This window comes from Perognathus longimembris, chromosome 17 (assembly GCF_023159225.1).
Source record: "Perognathus longimembris pacificus isolate PPM17 chromosome 17, ASM2315922v1, whole genome shotgun sequence".
In the NCBI taxonomy this organism is placed as follows: domain Eukaryota; kingdom Metazoa; phylum Chordata; class Mammalia; order Rodentia; family Heteromyidae; genus Perognathus; species Perognathus longimembris.
In genome coordinates, this window is record NC_063177.1 from 25811139 (window position 1) to 25834082 (window position 22944).

The following is a 22944-nucleotide window of genomic DNA, read 5'->3' on the forward strand; positions in this document are numbered from 1 at the left end:
CATGAGCAAAAATATTAATTTGATGTATAACCAAGTATTTATAAGCTAAATACTCCCATAGTAAGTATCAGGAATTTACATTAGATATCAACTTTAATTATCTGAACTAAGCAGGCATAATGAATAAAATTATATTTTACATTTAAGACTATTAAATTTTTAACTATTATTTAAAACTTTTAGGAGGTACATTTTTTCTAGTCTTTTTTTATTAATTAAATGTTGTTGACAAGGTGTTGTGCAAAAGGGGTACAGTTACATAATAAGGCAGTGAGTACATATATTGTGATATCTTACATCCTCATTTTTCTTTCCCTTCCCTAAATCAGGTAGGCATATATATAATACCCAGTGTACCAAAATCATATACAGTAACCACATGGCGTACGCTAAAGGAAATTCACTTAGAACTTTAAATGTAACGTCAACAATAGAGTCTTCCTGTGTCCTTCTCTTGGGAGCTGTTTTTGCTTCTCCTCGTCTTATATGATCATATATACATAGCTGTTGAGCTATTGTGATCCACTGGTAGGTCTATTCTAGACCTTTTATGTTTAGTAGTTGTTTGGTTTTAGATATATAATGTAAGGTCGCTGACCCAAACCTGTGGAAATACCATTTGAAAAGAAGTTTTTTGTTTCGCAGACCTGGTCTCTAATGTTCCCCCCACCCCATCCTAACAGTCATACATCAAGGAGACCATGCCCCTTTGTTCTCTGTGTTCTAGGCTTGTCTTGCTCAACATTATAGGAGAAACTTTTTGAAAGAAAAGAATTTTTGTATGAATACATTGCTTTGTATATTCAACCATTGCCTGTACCTAACATTTTCCCCACAACCTTACAAACATCATGCAAATTCTCCACATTTCTATCATTAATATTTATTCAATCATCTAGCCAACCAATATGTACTGAGCACTTAAAACAGACCATGCACTGCATTTAACCTGCCACTGGAAGTTCTTCAACTCACATAAAAATCATAATTAATAATCATAAACATATAAAATATAATACTTATAAATACATAAGATATAATAATCACATATTATGATAAAGGCTACAAATTATCCAAAAAACTGTAATACTGACAGAATATGACGTTTTAGAAGGCTAAAGGAAGGCCTCCCTCAGACATTACAGGTGGGACATCAGCATGATAATAAAGTTATACATATAAAAACTTGTAAAAGCCGAGCTCTGGTGGCTCACCCCTGTAATTATATTCAGGAAGCTGAGATCTGAGAAACAATTCAAAGCCAGCCCAGGCAGGAAAGTCGGTGAGACTTTTACCTCCAATCAATCACAGAATAAGCCAGAATTGGTGCTGTAATTCAAGTGTTAGAGTGCTAGCATTAAGCAAAAAGTAAGTTGGGGACAGTGCCCGGGCCCATAATTCAAGCCCTAGAAATGGCACAAAAACCAACAAAAAACACCAACTTGTAAATAATCTTTCTGAGCTAAAAGAAAGTGGCAAATGCAAAACACAGCAAGTCAGAAGAAAACTAGTGTAGATAATGCATATAAGCCTGGTGCCGGTGGCTCATGCCTATAATAGGAGCTACTCTGGAGGCTCTGAGGATTGCTGTTCAAAACAAGCCCAGGCAGGAATGGCTAGGAGACCCTTATCTCTAATTAACTACCAGAGAACCAGAAGTGGTGCTATGGCTCAAGTGGTAGAGCACTAGCCTTGAGCTGAAGATCTCAGGGACATCGCCCAGGCCCACAGTTCAAACCCCACAACCAAAATAATAATAATAACAACAATAATACATGTAAGAGGAAAATAATTATGGCTGAAGTTGGAGATTTAAGAAGAAACCAAACAATTCAGGGCCTTGTGGACCATAAGAACTATATAGGACCATAGTTTTTCCTCTAAAGTAATAATAGGCTTTAAAGAAAGGAATTATAAGATCTGATTTATATTTTAAGAGTAAAATGGCTACCATGTGAAACTAGGAACTGATTGCACAGTGTCTTACGCAAGAGAATGTCAGACTACATGAAACACAGGGAGGATAAGCAGATGTTAACAGACTGGACACCAAACTAAAAGGATTCAGTGGTAGATTCAAACTGGAAATACTGGGATAGTAAGTATGACAGTGAAAGGGAAGAACTGAGGACTGTTTCTAGATTTTTGACTTAAGCAATTGTGCTGGAATAGTGGCCAGTCTAAGTTACAAAGGAAGACCTTGTTTCAAAAGACCAAGCACTAGGGATTAAGTTCAGGGATAGGCTACTTGCAAGTCCCTGAGTTCGGTCCCCAGAATTGCAAGGACAACACTGAGTGCTAATCATTGTAAAGTTTCACTATTCCAGCACAAAGACAGACAATGAACAACAATAAACAAACAGCAGCTGTCCAGTTTGGTAACAGGGAGGTCACTGACCAGCAAATGGCATCACCTCATTCTACTCCTCCCTCAAAATCCAGGATTCATCGGGGCTTTTATCTCCTATTTGTCACTGACACTCCAAATATATGAATTAGATTATGATTTAACAGCACAATTGCAACTCTTGCTTAGGTAGCTACATATAACTAAATTAACTTAAAACTGCCTCATTTCTTTATTTACAAGTAATATGATCAGGTTAAGTATTCCAGTAATACTAAAGAGTTTACTGATTTATCTAACAAATTCAAGCTAAGAAAATAAAGTGATTTAATGAGAATAAGTAGTATATTACAAAAAGAACTATGAAATTCAGTTTTCATTTAAAGAATGATAAAACAAATTAATGTTAACAATGAGAAAACTGGTGAACAAAAATCTTGCTGGGGAGTCTATGTTTTAGATCATCTGAGGATAGGTGGACTGAAAAATGAAAATAGTACTGGAAGCTTCAACTACTACATGTTTAATTATTCTGCCAGTAAACACAATCACCTATGAGAAACTAGGAAATTAAGCTCCTTAAGACACAACAATTGAGCATATACTATGGAATGAGGACAGTGCTAGGGCGCTTCCAGGCCATCAGAGACACCCACATATACTCTGTACTTTCTATGGCATTTTCCTTGAAAACACTGTGATGTTTAATAAGCCATGTTAATTTGTGATATGCTACTATTCGTTATGTACATTATTACATACACAAGTTAAAACCTATAAATCAAAGTTCTAATATTGTATTCCTGTTCTTTATGAATAGCCTTATATACACCTTGAGGCATGTAATTCAAGGGAAATCAAGAACCTAGGAATATGATCCTAGAGGGTCTTGATTATCCGTTTCCTCTGTATCAAATTCATAACCACAGTTTAATTTTTTTAAATTGCTCAATGAATGAGCAAAGAAACATTCCAAATTATGAACCCAAGCATGGAGGTAAGCATCTTTAATCCCAGCACTTGAAAGGCTGAGCAAGAGCATCAACGTCCAAGTCCAGACTGGGTTATAACATGAGTTCTAGAGCGGTCTAAGCTACACATGGAGACCAAAACACTAAGGGCTGGGGATGGGGCTCAGTGGTAGCATGCTCACCTAACATACCCAAGGCCGCAGGCTGGATCATCAAAACTGATAGAGAGGGGACTAGAAGAAATTCACACAGGATATTCTACACTATAATTTAAATGTCAAGATTGAGTGTGACATTTACAATCTTAGATACTTAGGTGGCAGAGATAAGGGGACTAGTTCAAGGCTAGACAGAGTACAAAAGTTTTCAAGACTAGCAAAAGCATAAATAAACCCTAAGAAATCACGGTTGGGTGCTGGTGGCTCAGGCCTATAATCCTAGCTACTCAAGAGGCTGAGATCTGAGGATAGTGGTTCACGGTTCAAAGCCAGCCCAGGCAGTAAAGTCCATGAGACTCTTATCTCCAATTAACCACCAGAAAATCAGAAGTGGCACTGTGGCTCAAGTGGTAGAGTGATAGCCTTGAGCTGAAGAGCTCAAGGACAGTGCCCAGGCCCAGAGTTCGAGCCCTATGACCAACAACAACAAAAACAAAGAGAAACCATGCTTTCTGGATATATTATGGGAAGAAAAAAAAACTGTTGTCTTTTCATTACCACTATTAAACACAAATAGAAGGATTGCAGTCCAGGCTGGCCCAGGCATATATTCAAAACCGTATCTTGAAAATAATCAACACCAAAAGAGGCTGGCAGAATGGCTTAAGTGGTAAGAGTATCTGCTTAGCAAGTATAAGGCCAAGTGCAAACCCCCATACTGCCAAAAAGAAAGAAAAAGACAGATGTCTTCTTTGTTGTTCCTGCACCAGAGTTTGAACTCAGGGCCTCACGCTTGTTTGGCTAGTGCTCCACCATTTAAGCATGCCTCTGACCCATCTTAGCTTTCTGTTAGTATTTTTGGAGATGTGAGTCTCATGGGCTTTTTTTCCCAGGCTACCTATGAATCTCAGTCCTCAAGTTCTGAGCCAATTGAGTAGCCAGAATTATAACTGTGAGCCACTGGCACCTGACTTTGTTTTTTTCGTTTTGTTTTTTTTTTAAATTTCATGTGTGGTCTGACTGGCCTTGAAATGATGATCTCCCTGCCTCAGCCTCCAGAATGCAAGAATGACAGGTGTGAAAAGTCAAGAACATTTTAATTTAGCCAATTCTTCTATATCAAAAGAAAAAAGAGAAGGCTTCTTTAGTGCCCAAAAGAGTAAAAAAAAAGAAGGATCAAGGAAGAATAATCAATAACTAGAGACAATTTTTAAGGTTTCTTTGACTCCTGAAATGAATGTTGACTTGCAATAACTCTTTCAATGCTTTCTGAATTCTGTGATCTAAAGACTTATGATACTGTGTGTGTGTGTGTGTGTGTGTGCGCTTGAACTCTGGGCATGGGCATAGTTTGAGCTTTTCTTCTCAAAGCTAGTGCTCTACCACTCAAGCCACAACTCCACTTTCAGCTTTTTGGTGGTTAACTGGAGATAAGAGTCTCATAGACTGGGCTGGGAATATAGCCTAGTGGTAAAGCACTCGCCTTGTATACATGAAATCCTGGGTTCAATTCCTCAGCACTACATATACAGAAAAAAGCCATAAGTGGGCTGGGAATATGGCCTAGTGGCAAGAGTGCTTGCCTTGCATACGTGAAGCCCTGGGTTCGATTCCTCAGCACTACATATATAGAAAAGGCCAGAAGGGTGCTGTGGCTCAAGTGGTAGAGTGCTAGCCTTCAGCAAAAAGAAGCCAGGGACAGTGCTCAGGCCCTGAGTTCAAGCCCCAGGACTGGCAAAAAAAAAAACAAAACAAAACAAGAGAGTCTCACAGACTGTCCTGCATGGGCTAGCTTCAAACCTTTATCTCCAGATCCAGTCTCCTGAGTAGCTAGGATTGCAGGAATGAGCCACTGGCACCTAGCAGAATACAATTTTAAAGAACATACAAACTACTAATGCAATAAGGATAAGAAATAGAGAAAGAGGAGAACATAGCTGCTAAAATTCTCGGTACCTATCAAGTGCAAGAAGTATAGTTCCCATCTACAATATAGACAAGATATATGCTTTTTTTTTTTGGGGGGGGTGGAGGTGGAGCCTAGTCCTGGGGCTTGAACTCTGGCCCTGGGCACTGTCCCTGAGTTCTTTTTCTTTTGCTCAAGGCTAGCATTCTACCACTTGAGCTACAGCACTACTTCCGGCTTTTTCTGTGATTAATTGGAGGTAAGAGTCTCACTGAGTTCCTGCCTGGGCTGGCTTTGAACTGAAATCTTCAGATCTCAGCCTCCTGAGTAGTTGGGATTACAGGTGTGAGCCACTGGTACACAGTTAACACATGCATTCTTTAATGAGTCAAATCTTCTCTTAGCTTCTATTAATGAGCCAAATCTCTTAGCTTCTATCTACACAACATATTCAAGAAAGACAAATCATAAGGCAAAAGTAAAAGCTACCATTAATACATTTCTATAAAAAGTGTCTAAAGATACATACAACTGACATGGGGTCTAGCCAAAATAAAATGAAAACCCAGTCATCCTAATTCCTAGAACTTCTGAAAAGAGTCACTAAAATACCCTTTCACTCAGACCCAGTAAGTGTTATCTGTCATGAACATAACACTTCATTTCTAAGGTCCAACTTTGTATGATAAAATGCCTGAAATTTCATGTTTGTTTGTAGTAGTATATCTGACTTTTTTTCATGCTACCTAATTATGGGTAATATAATGGACATTGGTCAATACTTTTAAAGCCAAGGGACAAATAATTCAGTAGATTTATCAAGCTTGTTTTACTTGTACAGTGACTCATAAAACACACATTAGAGTAATGTATGTTTATCAAATCCTCTTCATTCACTTCCTACAATACAAATACATGAAACTAACTGATGCAGGTATTCATACTTATTTAGATCATTCAAGTACCCCCAAAAGGTTCTCAGAGCATTTTTTTTTTAATTCCAGCAAAAGCTTTATGAACTTTCTGCAGCCTTAAAGAAATTTTATATTGGAGTTTGACATTTACTCAAGCATACAGTATCATGCTTAAGAGTTAAACACTTTATTTAAAAAGGCCGTTGGTTTACATTAAAAAAATACTTTTTAATCAGCTTGCTCCTCTCGTTTTACTTTTCCTCTCCAGCAAAATTGATAACTGCACTCAAACAAACTTTACTCAGGCATTAACAAATATTTTTCTACCTTTTCAAACATGTCTTAAAATTCAACAGGAAGATACAAATGAAATGGAAATCATCTGATCAGTTTAAAATGCATCTTTGACTCCATTTATATTTAAAAAGTACAATCACAGTTTGATATGAAATTAAGCAAGCTAGAACTGGAATAAAAGTCTAATTTTAGAAATTATTAATGCCATGTAGATAACTGGTACTCACTCTCTCACACTTAAGAAACACTTCTGAACCCTGAGCTGTAAATCAGTTTGACTGATGGCCTCTTTCATGCCATGTAAGCCATTGCCTAATTGAGGCCAGACCTGTCAGGCTCAACAGCATCCCGGAAATGACTAGCCTATGAAGGGCTGGAAACACATCAAGAATTTGTAATATTTTTTCATATTGAAGCAAGGGAAAAAAAGTTCAAGTGAGATTGTGCTTAAGGACAATCATTATACTGTTCTTCAGGGGGTGGGAGGAACCCAACAAAAGACATATTTTTGTTATTCTTGTAAACCCATAACCAAAACATCTAAATTCTCTCTTATTCAGGTAATGAATGGTCTGCTGGACTTATTCCTCTTCTTTCTCTATATGAACATGAATTCACTCTTAAGATTATCATGTTGAATGCCTGCCCTTTGGTTTGGTTTTCATTTTATATCCTTAGCTACTAAAACTACCTGGAGCATGGCTGGTTTTTGGACTTAGAAACCTGTTAACAATAATTCCGAGCACCTAATCCGCTTAATGCTTTTCACTTCTAACCAAGAAAATCCATTAAACGTCTAAAAGAAATAGACAGACACATACTCAAATCCCGGTCATGAAAACATTAAGTCACATTCCAGCCATGAACTGTGCGCAAAAGACACTTCCAGTTAGCGTGCGCTCTGGTAAGCATGGACATCGGTTTCAGCTAAGTGGTAGGGGGTTGGGGCTGTTAACACACTGTGCATTAGAGCCAATAGCAGCAGCGGGCCATAACTGGCAGCAAGGCCAGTCTCTAAAGGGAGCTATCACACAGTATCACAACGGTGGATGTCTGAATGCCATTTTATGGAAGAGAGGGGGTGAGAACTGGGAATCAAGTGCAGTAAAACGCCTCTGCTCAATGTCGAGGACAAGAAACCCAAGACAAGGTCTTATGGCCAAACCAGCTGTCCAGTCTCATCTCACCTCGAACACAACTTCATTTCAGGTCATTCTTGTCAAAGTCAGCGCAAACAGGGTGAGGGGCAAGCGGAAGAGATGGATGGTCTCAGCCTCAAGAGACTGGACAAGGCCCTCCGAAAAAGCAAAGGCTCTCCAATAGGAAGGGACTAATGGTAATGGTAGAGAAAAAAAAAATAAGAGAGGGAGCTTTGCAGCCGCCTCCCCAATCCCTTACAGCCAAGGCTGTTAGGGACGAGCTTAGGATGTTGTTGGGGGTTTTATAAAGGAGTGATAGAAAATGGCAGGGAAGGACGGGGGGCAGGAACGACTAGAGGCATCCCCAGAAAAGGTGGAGACCAGAGACTCCCCTGGACACGGCCAGCACAACAACGCCACCGGAGAGCTCGAGCGCTACCCGGCCAGCGCCTGACACCCTCCAGTCTGCGAGAGCTTCGCCCCTTCCATCCGGTCCCCAATTCCCAAACACTGCTTCCCACCCGACCAGAATGCTCCCCAGCTCCGCGGCCTGCTTTCCATGCCGCCGCCGGCGCCCCACGCCCTCGACCTCCCCTCCCGGCCGGGTCACCCACCCCCCGGCGGCCCGCCGCCGGCCTCCCCGGCAGCTCGCCCGGACCCCTCCCCCTCACCTCTCCTCAGAGCCTCCTCGTAGCTGAGGAATCCGATCCGTGACTCCTTGGCGCCCATGCTCCCCACATCCCCTCGGCCGGGGGTCGGAGCCTGGTCTCGCCCCCACCCCCCCCCAGCAGCCTTCGCCGCTTCCCTGACTGACGGTGTCGGCGTCCCCGGCCCCCTCCTCCCCCAACACTAACAAGTGCGGCTTCTGCCCCGGCGGCTCCTCCCGGCCACCGCCACCGCCTCCATGCCGGATCACGGATCACGTGATACGCTCCAGCCCCGCCCCCTTTCCCTCCCTTTACCCCTCCCTCTCCCTTCTCCTACTCCGCCCTTCTGTCTTCCCACCCCACCTTCCTTCCTCACGCCCTCTTCCCTCCCCTCACCTCCCCCCCTACTCCTACGAGCCCCGCCGAGGGTCACCTGACCCGTGGCCGGGGATGGTTCCGGGTAATGGCCACCCGGGGGCCACACGCCGCCCCGCCCCACGCTAACAGCGCTTGGGAGATCGCAGGGGCGGGGCCACGTCGTCGCACGTCACGTCACTCACCTGCCCGCCAATCCTAAGCCTCGAAGCCCGCCCCCGAGCCTCCGCCAGCGAGGAAGGTAGTGACTTCCGGGGCGCTCGAGGACGGTCCCGCCCACTTTCTCCTTATGGAGCCGGGCGGGTGATGCCCGAACCCTAGCCGTTGGAGGGGCGGCGGCTGGGACCCACCTTTCAGGGCCGGTGGACTGTTAGGAAACGGGGGTCTGAAAAGTGTGGTTCGTGGAGGAAGGTGCGGGCAAGGCAGGCGGGGAATCGTGTGTTACGATTTTTTTTTTACCAGGAGGAAGTTGTGAAAGAATTTCATGGCTTTCCTGTGACGGGAGAATTGCGCTCCGTGCAGGGAGATCCCGTAGGGAGGTGAGCCAGGAGCGAGTCGGGCTTGCCCTGCCTGCGGAGCCGCCCCGGGCCCCTCCACTCTAGGTCATCGTCCTCCAAGAGTTGCCCACCACAAATGTGTCAGTTCCGAGGCCACACCTGGCTGCTGGCACACACCTGTAATCGTAGCTTCTTAGGACGTTGAGATCGCGAGTTCGAAGCCAACTTGGCCAAGGGTAGTCCGTGAGACTCTTTATCTCCAATAAACTGTCACCAAAAAAAAGAAAGAAAGAAAGAAACGGAAGTGGAGCTGTTGCTCAAGTGGTAGTGCACCAGTCCTTGAGTGGAAAAAGCCAATGAACAACGCACAGGCCCTGAGCCTAAGCCCCAGTACCGGTACACACACAAAGACACACACACTTTAAAGTAATACAACATACCAGAATTTACCGCACTAAGCATTAAGTGTGAATTCGGTGGCATTAAGTACTTACTTCGTTGGACAGACATTACCTTTATTGTCCAGAACTTAGGTCAGCTTGCAGAAATCACTGACCGGTATCACTGCACTCATTTCCCCCTCACACGGCTCATGGCAACCTCTGAATGGAACTGGATGTGTCCTTTTTTGACTGGCTCACGTTTTTTGGTATTAGGACACCGTTCCAGATATGATCCAGCAGTTCCACTTCTGAGGATCTCCCCCCAAAAAATACTTTTTTAGAAAGGGAAAATGATGCAGACAGGTAGACCTATGTTTATAGCAGCATTGTGGTGAAATAAATGTCATGACTGAGTAAATAAAATATTACCTATAAAGGAATTTTTTTCATTTCTTTGTATTTTCTTTTGTTCACTTATTTTTCACGTTGAAAGTCACAGCATAGTTTCTCATAAGGAAACAACATTGAAAAATAGTCATCTGGATTAGATTAGTTTCAAGGTGCCAAATAGCTCGTGTAGGGCCAGAAAAGATTATAGTTCCTAAAGCCAACAGAGAAAGAAGATAATATTGTTTCTCTACTCACCTTTCCTGGCAGACCAGATCAGCAGCGTGGAATTAGTCACAGTGCTGCCCTTTCCAGTTCACTGTGAGGCAGTTAATTTTTAGACTTCAGATTACTTGCATTACCAAAAAGCCATGAATCAGGGGGTTGAGAATGTATTTCAAAGCCTTTAATTTCCAAGTCATTAGTTTGCTGTAGACAGCCAGCTGTCATTAGACAAAACAGCTCAGTCATCTTCAGCCTGCACAGTATGAACTCTAAAATTATCATAAAGAGAAAGTAGATCTGAAGAAAGAGCTCAGTTCTGAGGGGAAAAAGCCTCTCAAGCGTTCAACTGTAGCTGGGCACCCATGATTCAAGCCTGTAATCCTAGCTACTCAGGAAGCTGAGGTCTGAGGATCATGGTTCCAAGCCAGCACCTGGAGAAAAGTCCCCATAAGAGGGGGGGAAATAACAAATTGGATAAGAAATGTACTCACTCCCTTACATATGAAACTATAACCCCTCTGTGCATCACTTTGACAATAAAAAATGAAAAAAAAGTCCCCATGAGATTCCAATTAACCACTCAAAAACGGGAAGTGGAGCTGTGGCCCAAAGTGGTAGAATGCTAGCCTTGAGCAAAAAAGCTCAAGGACATCACCCAGGCCCTGAGTTCAAACCCAACAACTGACAAAAAAAAAAAGTATTCAATTCTAACTTAGAGCAGTAATTATTACTGTCCTCAACAACACCTACGGATGATCGCCCTGTACAAATAATATGCCTGAATATGTGGCAACCCAATTAGAAGCAAACTAGTTTCTTTCTTTGTGGCCCTTGCCCAACTTGAAGAATGAGACTAATGTTGGAATTTATCTCATGAAATAATAAATTACTACAGAATACTCAGGAAAGAATAAAAAACTTTATAATGTAAGATTTAGAGTAGGGCTTGAAGCATGACTCAGATGCTAGTGCTGGCTTAGCAAGCCCAAGGCCTTGAGTTCAAACCCCAGTTTAAGAAAGAAAAAAAAAGATTTAAAGTAGTACTAACAAATTATTTTTCAATTTTAACGTAGTAAAGATTCAGCAGTGACTTGGCTTGCTCTAGTGCTAGAATATTTTTTATTCCATCACAGAGTTTTTCATGAAATTGAGAATTGAGATAGCAAACTAAGAATTACTATTTTTCCTTTGAATTAAATTAAGCATATTATTGATGGCAGTGAGGGAAAATGTTAAGTGTTAAGCTGGGACCAAAAATGGTCTTTTGGTTTGTACTAAATGTCATCAGGCAATCATATGTTAATCATCTCTCTATAACTTAACATTGATATAGTACTTAAGTTTGATGATGAAGAAAATCTAAAGTCTACTTGTCATGCTGAAGAGAATTCTATTAATCATTTAGTTTGTTCAGTTTCACTTAATCTGTCAAAGAGTTGGCCAGCCATCTTACTTGAAGCATTAGGTTGTACTTATGGAACTGTCACTTTAACTATAATTACATGCTTCTGAAATGATTGTCCATACAAAGATTTAGAGCATGGCAGATTGGTATGTAATTTCTACTTCCACTTGGGCAACCTAAATGACAGTGTTTTCAGTTTGTACTCTCAGAGAAATGACATAAGAATAGAAGAGAGTCATTTAATATTTGCCAAAGAAGCTTAACTAAGCCACGGACAGGGAGACCAATAAAATAAAGAAGGGTGGAAATAGCACCTGACTGATTGCTGCAACTGGGGACCAATGCTCCATGAAGTTGACTATACAATAGAAGAACTGATTTTTCCATATTATGAATTTGTTACCTTACAGTGACACAATATAAAGATGCAGTCACTTGTATTATATCTTATGTGCTCTTTAAGGTATTTTAATGCAAATGATACATGCTCATTTAAATTTTTTCTATTGATACATAAATGCCTACAATATAAAAATCGCTTCCTGCCTTATCCAGTCTGACTCCCTAGAGGTAAGGGTGTATCCTTCTAGTTTTCCATTATTATACCCATTATATCTTCCACCTATGTAAAATGAATGCTGTATTTCCTTTCCTGTAACATTCTTCATAGTCTACTTCATTCATTTGTGTCTAACACTGTTTCATGAATATTTAATTCTTTTTGACACATAACAAGTCAATTGCACATATTTGAGGCATAATTCATCTTATTGAAGAACATTAGGTTGTTTTAAGTGTTTACATATTACACTATTACAATATGCTAAACAAACAGTATCTTTAATAAATGCCTTGCAAAAGTCAGGCTTGGAAATACTGTGATCCCAGCACGCTGGAGGGTGAAACAGGAGGATCAGGTTGAGGCCAGTCTGGGTTACGTGAGTTCAAGGCCAGCTGAACTATTTAGCAAAAAATAAATAGCCTTTCCTTTAATCTATGTAAGTATCAGTGGATAAAATTCTTAGAGGTAGAATTTCATCTTATAGTATTGTGCGTGCTAGTACTGGGGCTTAAACTCAAGGCCTTTCACAGTTGCTTGGCTTTTTCTCTCAAAGCTGGAAGCTCTGCTACTTAAGCTACACCCTAACTCTCATTTTCAGTTTAAATTGTACAAAATATAAACTATAAACCATCTTTTTTTAACAATTTTTATTACCTATGCAAAGGGATATTTCATTGTGACATTTCTATAAGTCATTCTCCTCTAATCTGAAATTTAAGACATTATTCCTTTTTGTTTATTCTTTAAAACAAGCCTAAAATTGGCAAAATTTCAATAGACTCCATCTCCCTAAGAACTTATGAACCACAAAATGCTAAAACTAAAAGAAGTGAAGAGAAGTAAATATTCAATGTAAGTTTATATCTACTGCAGAGGTTTCTCTTTTTCTGTTTTAACACAATCCATAATCATACTGCCCACTGAACTTCTGAATAAATTTTTACCATTTATATTCCTATTTTACTTTCTCTGCCACAACTGGAATTATATTTGTGTCTCTTTCAAATGAATAGTTTACAGAGGGTAAGGAATGGGTTTTATAGCTGAGGCACCAGCAGCTGATTTTTGTTAGGCCTTGATAAATCAAATAGCTTTCTTTTAGCCCTCTTCTGATCTCATTCCCTGTCATGTGGCAGCTAGATTGTACTCAGACTTGTCTTTTCCAGAAAAATGCAAGCACCAAACTTAAGAATATATTAGGGGCATGCTTGGATCTCTAGGTTCAATTCCTCAGTACCATCTAAGCAGAAAATGCCAGAAGTAGCACTAAGGTTCAAGTGGTAGAGAGCTAGCCTTGAGCCCAGAGGGCTCAGGAACAGAGCCCCCAGGACAGGCAAAAAATATATACAGATAGATAGATGCATTCTAGTTAGCAAATAAAGCATTTAGCATAATAAAGAATCTACCTTTGACTATAATAAGCTATATTTTACTTTGTTTTTTAGGTCATAAATAACTTTATTAAGTCAAAGTCTTTCTAATATGCTATTTGAGAAACATTAGCTCTACTGCCTATCTTTGACATTAATTTCTTCATCATCTAGAGAGATTTAAACTTAATCATACTTTTCCCAGATTTTTGTTTTGGAACTTTTTTTTTTTTTTTGAGTATGTATGGCAGTGTTGGGGCTTGAACTCAGGGCCTGGGTACTGTTATGGGGTAAGAAATGTTATGGGCTTCTGGGGCTGGGAATATGGCCTAGTGGTAGAGTGCTTGCCTCGTATACGTGGGTTCAATTCCTCAGCACCACATATATGGAAAAAGCTGGAAGTAGTGCTGTGGCTCAAATGGTAGAGTGCTAGCCCTGAGCAAAAAGAAGCCAGGGACAGTGCTCAGGTCCAGAGTTCAGTCCCCAGGACTGGCAAAAAATAACAATAATAATAATAAATAAAATTTTTTAAGAAAGAAATGTTACAGGCTTCAAGGGAGGGGGTTCCCCATCCCTCCAAGAGTCCACCACTCAGAGACAGTCTCAAGCAAAAAGATTGGGGAAGCATAAGGTGAACTGACCGGCCAGAGACACAGTGTAGACTCGGGAGTGCCACCGTGACCCCAAGCAGTCCTCAAATTGGAGCTTATAAAGGTAAAAGCATAGCACAGATGTACGAGCTTGACGCAGGGGGTAGAGCAAGCAACATTAACAAGCAAGCGTGGCACAGATGTAGGAGGTTGATGCAAGAGGCAGAGCAAGCAACAAACAAGCAAGTCATTTACAGAAGCAGAATTTTGGGGTCAAGTTGACTTAATCTACTCCCCCCATTTCCTACCATGTTTCCCTAATCAAGATGGAGTCAGCTCTGCTCCCTACAACAGGTACTCTATCTGAAATTTCTCAATTATGGCCAGCACTTTACCACTTGAGCCACAGCTCTACTTCCAGCTTTTTTGTGGTTAACTGGAGATAAGAGTTTCACAACTTTCCTGCTTGGCCTGGCTTCCAACATAGATGCTCGGATCTCAGCCTCCTATATAACTAGGATTACAGGTGTGCAGCTATAAAAACTATAAAAGCTGTAAAAGTCAGAACTGAAGATATGACTCAAGTGCTAGAGTATTTGAAGCCAAGGTTGAATGCTGGCAAAAGAATTTACCAAGGGTCTGGGAATGTTGCTCAGTGGTAGAGTGCTTGCCTAGCATGCATGAAGCCCTGAGTTTGATTCCTCAGTACTACATAAACAGAAAAGCCAAAAGTGATGCTGTAGCTCATTTGGTAGAGTGCTAACACGGAAAGGCTCAAGGACAGTACTCAGCCACTGAGTCCAAGCCCCAAGGACCTGCAACATTAACAAAGAAACAAACAAATAAATAAATAAAAGCTTTAAAAAAAAGGGGGGGCTGGGAATATGGCCTAGTGGTAAAGTACCCGCCTTGTATACATGAAGCCCTGGGTTCGATTCCTCAGCACCACATACATAGAAAAAGCCAGAAGTGGTGCTGAGGCTCAAGTGGTAGAGTGCTAGGCCTGAGCAAAAAGAAGCCAGAGACAATTCTCAGGGCCTGAGTTCAAGTATGGAAAAAAAAAAATTTACCAAGCTGACAATAGAAGCCAAGCACTGGTGGCTCCCACCTGTAATTCTAGCTACTCTGGAGTCTGAAGATCTCATTTGGAAGCCAGCCTGAGCAAGAAAGTCTGTGAGACTCTTTTTTATTTTATTTTTAATTTATTTATTTTTGCCAATCCTGGGCCTTGGACTCAGGGCCTGAGCACAGTCCCTGGCTTCTTTTTTGCTCAAGGCTAGCACTCTGCCACTTGAGCCACAGCGCCACTTCTGGCCATTTTCTGTATATGTGGTGCTGGGGGATCGAACCCAGGGCTTCATGTGTACGAGGCAAGCACTCTTGCCACTATGCCATATTCCCAGCTGAGACTCTTATCTATAACTACCAAGAAGTCAGAAATGGAGCTGTAATCCAAGTGGCAGAGTGCCAGCCTTGAGCAAAAAAAGCTCAGAGATGGCGCCAAAGCCCTGAGTTCAAGCTCTAACACACACACACACACACACACACACACACACACACACACACACACACACATATGAGCTGGAGTGTGCCAGGAACCACACCTCTAATCCTAGCTACTCAGGAGGCTGAGAATTGAGGATCACAGTTTGAAGCCAGCCAGGGCAAGAAATTCCTTGAGACTCTTATCTCCAATTAACCTCCAGAAAATAAGTGTAGCTGAGACTCTTCAAAGTGGTAGAGTGCTAGCCTTGAGCAAAAAAGCTCAAGGACAGTGCCCAGGCTTGAGTTCAATCCCCACAACTGACCAAAAAAAAAAAAAAAAGGAAAAAAAAAGGACAATAGGAAAAACAGGTTTATGAAGATGCTAGGCAATAGAGACACAGTCAACCAAACAAGTATAGCAGTGTGCAGACAAGGTTAAAGGGTTTTGTTTTAGGTTATTTTTTATGAGCTATTTCCTGTTTTGTGGAGCCTGTGTGTGTAAAAAATACTTTTTTTAAAACTAATATTTATAATCCAGGAACTAAAGGGGGAGGGGAGAAGACATCTCAACTCCAAAGTGACAGTGAGTCAGGGCCTGCTCACAACCAAGGAGGAAGGCCACTCCAGGGTGTCCTACCATGGCTGTCACCTCCTAATGTCAGAGCCACTAAACAGAAAACCAAGGAATCAGGGTGTACAGACCTTCCTGGCTGCTAGTGAGTGTGCAAGGGAAGGAAGCATCTATGTGGCACCCCTGTGACCAGGGAACCATGATACACAGGTAGGAGGCAGAGGCTTTGTGGAGCTTTTTTATTGGCTGTCTCTTGCACCATGGTTTACATTTTACCCTCAGCCATGCTTGGGTGGCTCTCACCTGTAATCCTCAATACTCAGGAGACTTAGATCCGAAGCTCTATGTTTGAAACTAACCCAAGCAGGAAAGTACTGAGACTCTTATTTCCAATTAACTACCAAAAGCCAGAAATGGAGCTATCACTCCTATGTTAGAGAACTAGCCTCAAGCAAAAAAGCTCAAGGACAGCACCCAGACCCTGAGTTCAAGCCCCAGGTCTGGAACTAGACAAACAGATAAGCAAATAAATTTTGCTGCCATGGGAACGCCTTAAGGGACATCTTTCATATCTGTGTTCTATCTGGTTCATTTCCTGTCCCTGACTGGCTTCCTCATTCCACCTATATCTTGATATTCTCTGACCTCCAGGTCATCTTAAATGGAGCCTCCTTCGTAATGAACATGAGGAAAGAAACAGAAGTAAAATATAAATAAATAACCAAATTAAGCTTTTTCGGTTTTTTTGCAATACTGAGATTTGAGGGATTTGTACTTGCTAGGCAGGTGTACTACCACTATGCCTCTAGGCCTTTTTGCTCAGGTTATGACTGAAATAGGGTCTTATTTTTCTGTATCCATGATCCTCCTATTTATGCTTCCCACTGTAGCTGGAGCACCAGGTATGTGGTACCACATCCAGTCATTTCTGTGGGAGTTACATGAACTTTATTGCCTGAGCTTACCTGGAACCACGATCCTCCTGATAGCAGCCTCCTAAGTAACGAGGATTACAGGCGGAAGCCACAAAGCCAGGCAGGTTTAAATTCTAAAGGCAAAAAAATACAATATCTGAAATGAAAAGTCCAGTCTTGGGCTGGGAATATGGCCTAGTGGCAAGAGTGCTTGCCTCCTATACATGAAGCCCTGGGTTCGATTCCTCAGCAGCACATATATACAAAAATGGCCAGAAGTGGCGCTGTGGTTCTAGTGGCAGAGTGCTAGCCGTGAGCAAAAAAGAAGCCAGGGACAGTGCTCAGGCCCTGAGTCTAAGGCCCAGGACTGGAAAAAAAAAAAAAAAAAAAAAAAAAGGAAAGAGGATGAAAAGTCCAGTCTTCCTTTCCCTTCCATTTTATTTATTTATTTGTTTATTTATTTTTGGTCTCTCTTGGGGCTTGAGCGCAGTGCTTAGGTGCTGTCCCTGAGCTCTTTTGTTCAAGGCTAGCCCTCTACCACTTTGAGCCAGTTTTTAGGTGGTTAATTGGCTTTTTTTTTTTTTTGAGTAGTTTATTGGCAGTAAGAGTCTTTTAGACTTTCCCACCTGGGCTGGCTTCCAACATAGATCCTCAGATCTCAGCCTCCTGAGTAGTTAGGATTACAGGCATGAGCCACCAGCACCCTCCTCCATTTTGTTTCTATTGTTTTCTTTGGTTGTGTTACTTGGGATGAAACCCAGGGCTTTACATATTAAGTAAATCCTCTGCCACTAAGCTATACTCTGAGCCTTTCAGCTCATCTTTTTGTAGGCTACCATAATCTAGAAAACAGAAAGGTATTAATTTTTCCAATGGAGACTCCTTGAAACCTGGTCTGCTGTATGATATGGACAACCACATAATTACGTTCCCTTAGGCAGAAAAGCTCAGAACTTAGGGATTTGTGGTTTCTCTTGGTCAGAAAACATCATGTGACACACACATGCATGTGTTTTTGTGGTGCTGGGGACTGAATCAAGGGCCTGTGCATGCCAGGTAAACAGTCCTACCACTGAGCTGCAATTCCAGCCCTTAATTAATTAATTACTTTTTTTTTTTTTTTTTTTGCCAGTCCTGGGGCTTGAACTCAAGAGTCTGGGCCTTGTCCCTGAAATTTTTTTGCTCAAAACTAGTGCTCTTTCTATCACTTGAGCCAAGCCTCTACTTCCTCTTTTGGGTGTTTGTTTAGTTAGAGATAAAGAGTCCCTTAGACTTCCCTGCCCAAGCTGGCTTCAAACTATGATCCTCAGCTCTCAGCTTCCTGAGTAGCTAGGATTACAGCATGAGCCACCAGGGCCCAGCTAATTGGTGTGTGTGTGTGTGTTTGTGTGTGTTTGTGTGTGTGTGTGTGTGTGTGTGTGTGTGTGTACAGAGAGAAGGTTGCTCTTTTTAAAAAAAATTTTTTTAAGTAATTCTTTTGTTTTGTTTTGTTTTTTGAGAATGGGTCACAAACTCATTCTCTCTTTGGGGGTCACCTATAATGGCCCCAAACTCCTGATTCTTCTGCCTGAGCCTCCCCAGTCCTAAAATTACAAATGTATATACCACACCATCCAGCTTGAAATAATTCTCAATTTGTAAGAAAGTCATAAAGATTTTTTTCTTTTTGCCAGTCCTAGGGCTTGGACTCAGGGCCTGAATACTGTCCCTGGCTTCTTTTTGCTCAGTGCTAGCACTCTACCTCTTGAGCCACAGCGCCACTTCCTGCCTTTTCTGTTTATGTGGTACTGAGGAATCAAACCCAGGGCTTCGTGCAAGCTAGGCAAGCACTCTACCACTAAGCCACATTCCCAGCCCGTGAAGATATTTTTCTTTGGCACTACTAGGGAATGGAACTTAGGCCTTCTCACTTGCTAGGCCAGATCAATTTTGTGAAACGTTTCTACATATTTCTTATTCAACTTCCCCATAGTTAGCATACTACCACAATATGTTTGTCAAAGCTAGAAGCTGACACTTGTATATATCTAAATAAACTCCACACATCTGGATTGGATTTTAGCAGCTTTTTTTAAAAAATTGGTGCTCACTTTCTGCTTCAGAACCCAGGGAACCATGCAGTCTGTTTGTTATCTGTCTCCAGGCTTCTTTCCTGTAACAGGTGTGTGTGTGTACATGCATGTGCATGTGCTGTGGACATGCACAGGATCCTGGCACTGTCTCTGAGCTTTTTGCTTAAGGATTAAGCTCTACAACTTGGGCTATAGTTCCACTTTGGGCTCTTTGGTGGTTAATTGGAGAGAAGACTCTCACAGACTTTTCTGCCCTGTCTATCTTCAACCTGTGATCCTCACATCTCAGCTGCCTGAGTCCCTATGAATTATAGGCATGAGCCTCAGGCACCTGGATAATCCTAGGAATTGTCCTCATCGCAGTGGTCCTTCTGGTTGCATTTCTGCCTCTGCTACAGTTTTCATTTGTGTAATGTGTCATATTTGTCCCTTTACCTATTAACTAACAGCTTTGGCCCAAGACAGGATCAGATTCTTTTTTTTTTTTTTTTTTTGCTTGCCAGTCCTGGGGCTTGGACTCAGGACCTGAGCACTGTCCTTGGCTTCTTTTTGCTCAAGGCTAGCATTCTGACACTTGAGCCACAGCGCCACTTCTGGCCATTTTCTGTATATGTGGTGCTGGGGAATCAAACCCAGGGCTTCATGTATAGGAGGCACTCTTGCCACTAGGCCATATCCTCAGCCCCAAGATCAGATTCTTTTCAACTCATCCTATTCCAAATAAGCATATATTCAAGGCTGTCTAGCAGAGTAAAATTCTACACAAGGTTTGTGTGTTCCAAGAAATGGCTGAACCCTGCAGTAGACAAATACAATTTGATGAATGCTTCCAGCCACCCTGTCTCTAGAAATGTCTATGGAATCTGTAGTCTCCATTCTACCCCACATCCAATTTACCCCCAGCCTCATATGTCTGCTTGTTGGCTTCTGTCTCTGCAGCAGCACTGGGCCCCCCACCTTCCAACACACACACACACACACACACACACACACACACACACACACACACACACACACTTAGCCTCCTCTTCATTCTGGCATCCTTTTTTCCATCAAAAACAGAGGCCAAATTCTCATTTGGCCTTCCAGATCAGCTCAGCTCTCTCTCCTTGGCAACAAGATTTCTGCCATGTCCTCTGCTCTCACCTTCTGCTCCATCAGCTTTTGAGTCATTTCCTTTGGTAGAAGCAATTGTGGTGGCAGCTGTTAAGATAATATTTTCTACATTGGCACCAAGAACATCTATCCATTCACCCACAACCACTTCTTCATTTCTTTTTTCTTTTTTTTTTTTTTTTTGCTAGCACTGGGCCTTGACTCTGGGCCTGAGCACTGTCCCTGGCTTCCTTTTGCTCAAGGCTAGCACTCTACCACTTGAGCCACAGTGCCACTTCTGGCCATTTTCTATATATGTGGTGCTGGGGAATCCAGCTTCATGTATATGAGGCAAGCACTCTTGCCACTAGGCCACATTCCCAGCCCTCCACTTCTTCATTTCAACAAATATTTATTGAGAGCTGTGGTGGATACTTGAATTCTAGGTTCCTCATTTCCTTTTTCTTTCTGCTAGTGCAAGGAAACCAATGCTGGGAATGTAGGAAACTCGTGAACAAGCCCCTTTACATAAATTATCTTTCTTTACTCCTCAGGTGTCTTTTTTTTGTTGTTGTTTGATTTGTGCCTGTTCAGAGGCATGAAATCAGGGCCTAGATACTGTTCTTGAGTTTTATCATTCAAGCCTTGAGCCACACTTGAGCCACAGCTCCATTTCTGGCTTTTGGGTGGCTAACTGGAGATAAGTCTCATGGACTACCCTGTCTGGGCTGGTTTCCAACTGCAATCTTCAGATCTCAGCCTCCTGAATAGCTAGGATTATAGGCATAAGCCACCAGTGTTTGCAGTGTTAGAGGCAGTGGTGTGCTAGTAAGTGCATAACAGTCAACTTGCTGGGTAGGAAGGGACCCTCATTTGTAGTGTTTGAGGTTTCTTTTTTTTTTTTTTTTTTTTTTTTGCCAGTCCTGGGCCTTGGACTCAAAGCCTGAGCACTTGTCCCTGGCTTCTTTTTGCTCAAGGCTAGCACTCTGCCACTTGAGCCACTGCGCCACTTCTGGCCATTTTCTGTATATGTGGTGCTGGGGAATTGAACCCACGGCTTCATCTATGGGAGGCAAGCACTCTTGCCACTAGGCCATATCCCCAACCCTACAATAGGGTTTTTTAATTATTATTATTATTATATTTATTTTATTTTGTTTGGGGTTTCTGTTGTGCAAATACTAGCATAACAGCCAGTGTCCAGCCATCAAGGTGACATAACTGAGTGCAGAGCTGGGAAGATGTGTGTGGTGGCATGCACACCGTTAGAGAATGTTTCCACCACACAGACTTCATGCACAGAGCCTCAAGAGCAAAGATTATTGTAAAATATAGAAAAATATTTCAGTATTGCTGAATTAATTTACAATACTAGAGTCTGAACTCAGGGCCTCGAGTCTAAAGAAAAACGAGCTATATTTCCCATCGTGTGTGTGTGTGTGTGTGTGTGTGTGTGTGTGTGTGTGTATGCTGATTATTTTCAAGATAGAGTCTCACCTCCTATTCAGGCAAGGGTCTGGGCCACACTCCATTTATTAATTGGCTTTCTGCTCTAGCTACGATGACAGACACATGTCATTGTGCCAAGTTATTGGCTGAGAAGTGCTGTTTAGAACATTCCTGTCTGAGCTGGCCTCAAACAGAGATCCTCCCATTGCCAGACTCCCAAGTAGTTAACATTACAGGAGGAAGCCTCTGATGCCCAGCTTCCATTCTGACCATTTTTAAGAATGCACTTCACGGGGCTGGGAATATGGCCTAGTGGCAAGAGTGCTTGCCTCGTATACATGAAGCCCTGGGTTCGATTCCTCAGCACCACATATATAGAAAGCGGCCAGAGGTGGCGCTGTGGCTCAAGTGGCAGAGTGCTAGCTAGCCTTGAGCAAAAAGAAGCCAGGGACAGTGCTCAGGCCCTGAGTCCAAGGCCCAGGACTGGCAAAAAAAAAAAAAGAATGCACTTCACTAGTATTGAGCACATTCACAATGTGGTGCAATTGTTACCACTACCTGTTCCAAAACTTCTCATCACCCCAAAGAAGTACTTGGTAGCCATCCTTCTCCTCATAAACCCTTCCTTCTACTTTCCTTCTACTTTCTCTTTGTAAATTTGTCTACTCTAGATAATTCCTATGAGTGGAATAGTAAGATATTTGCTCTTTTGTATGTAGTTCATTCCACTTATAGTCTTAAGAGTCATCTATGACTTAGCATATATTACAATATCAATCCTTTTCTAAAAATTATTTTCACAGGTCTAGGGGTGAAACTCACTCCTCTTTATGGATGAATAATATTCCATATTTTTCAATATCATTTAATTTAAACGAGACTGACTATTGTGGATTCAAGTTTACTATACCAGTGTTGTCAAAAATTTCCTGATACTAAGAATTGCCTTGCTGGGTGCCAGTGGCTCACATTTGTAATCCTAGCTGCTCAGAAGGCTGAGATCTGAGGAATGTGGCTTGAAATTAGCCTGGGCAGGAAAGTCTGTGAGACTCTTACCTCTAATTAAACACCAATAAAAGCTGGAATTAGAAATGTGACTCAAGTGGTTGAACAGTATCCTGGAATGGAAAAAGCCAAGGGAGTTCAAGCCTCTGCAGCAACATACACACACACACACACACACAC

At 41.9% G+C, this 22944-nt stretch overlaps 1 protein-coding gene across 2 annotated transcripts in view; it reads right to left on the minus strand.

The window, feature by feature from the left end:
- The window catches only part of Usp32 (ubiquitin specific peptidase 32), a 160899-nt gene that overhangs the window by 133543 nt on the left and 4412 nt on the right, over positions 1 to 22944 (minus strand). The window contains exon 1 of one of the 2 annotated variants that reach the window (XM_048367105.1): positions 8404 to 8527. The exons of the other annotated variant lie outside the window; for it this stretch is intronic. Within the exon in view, the coding sequence (XP_048223062.1) occupies positions 8404 to 8461 (58 nt within the window). The 5' untranslated portion in view covers positions 8462 to 8527. Of the gene's footprint in view, positions 1 to 8403; positions 8528 to 22944 lie in introns of those variants that run through there. 2 annotated transcript variants of the gene reach the window in all.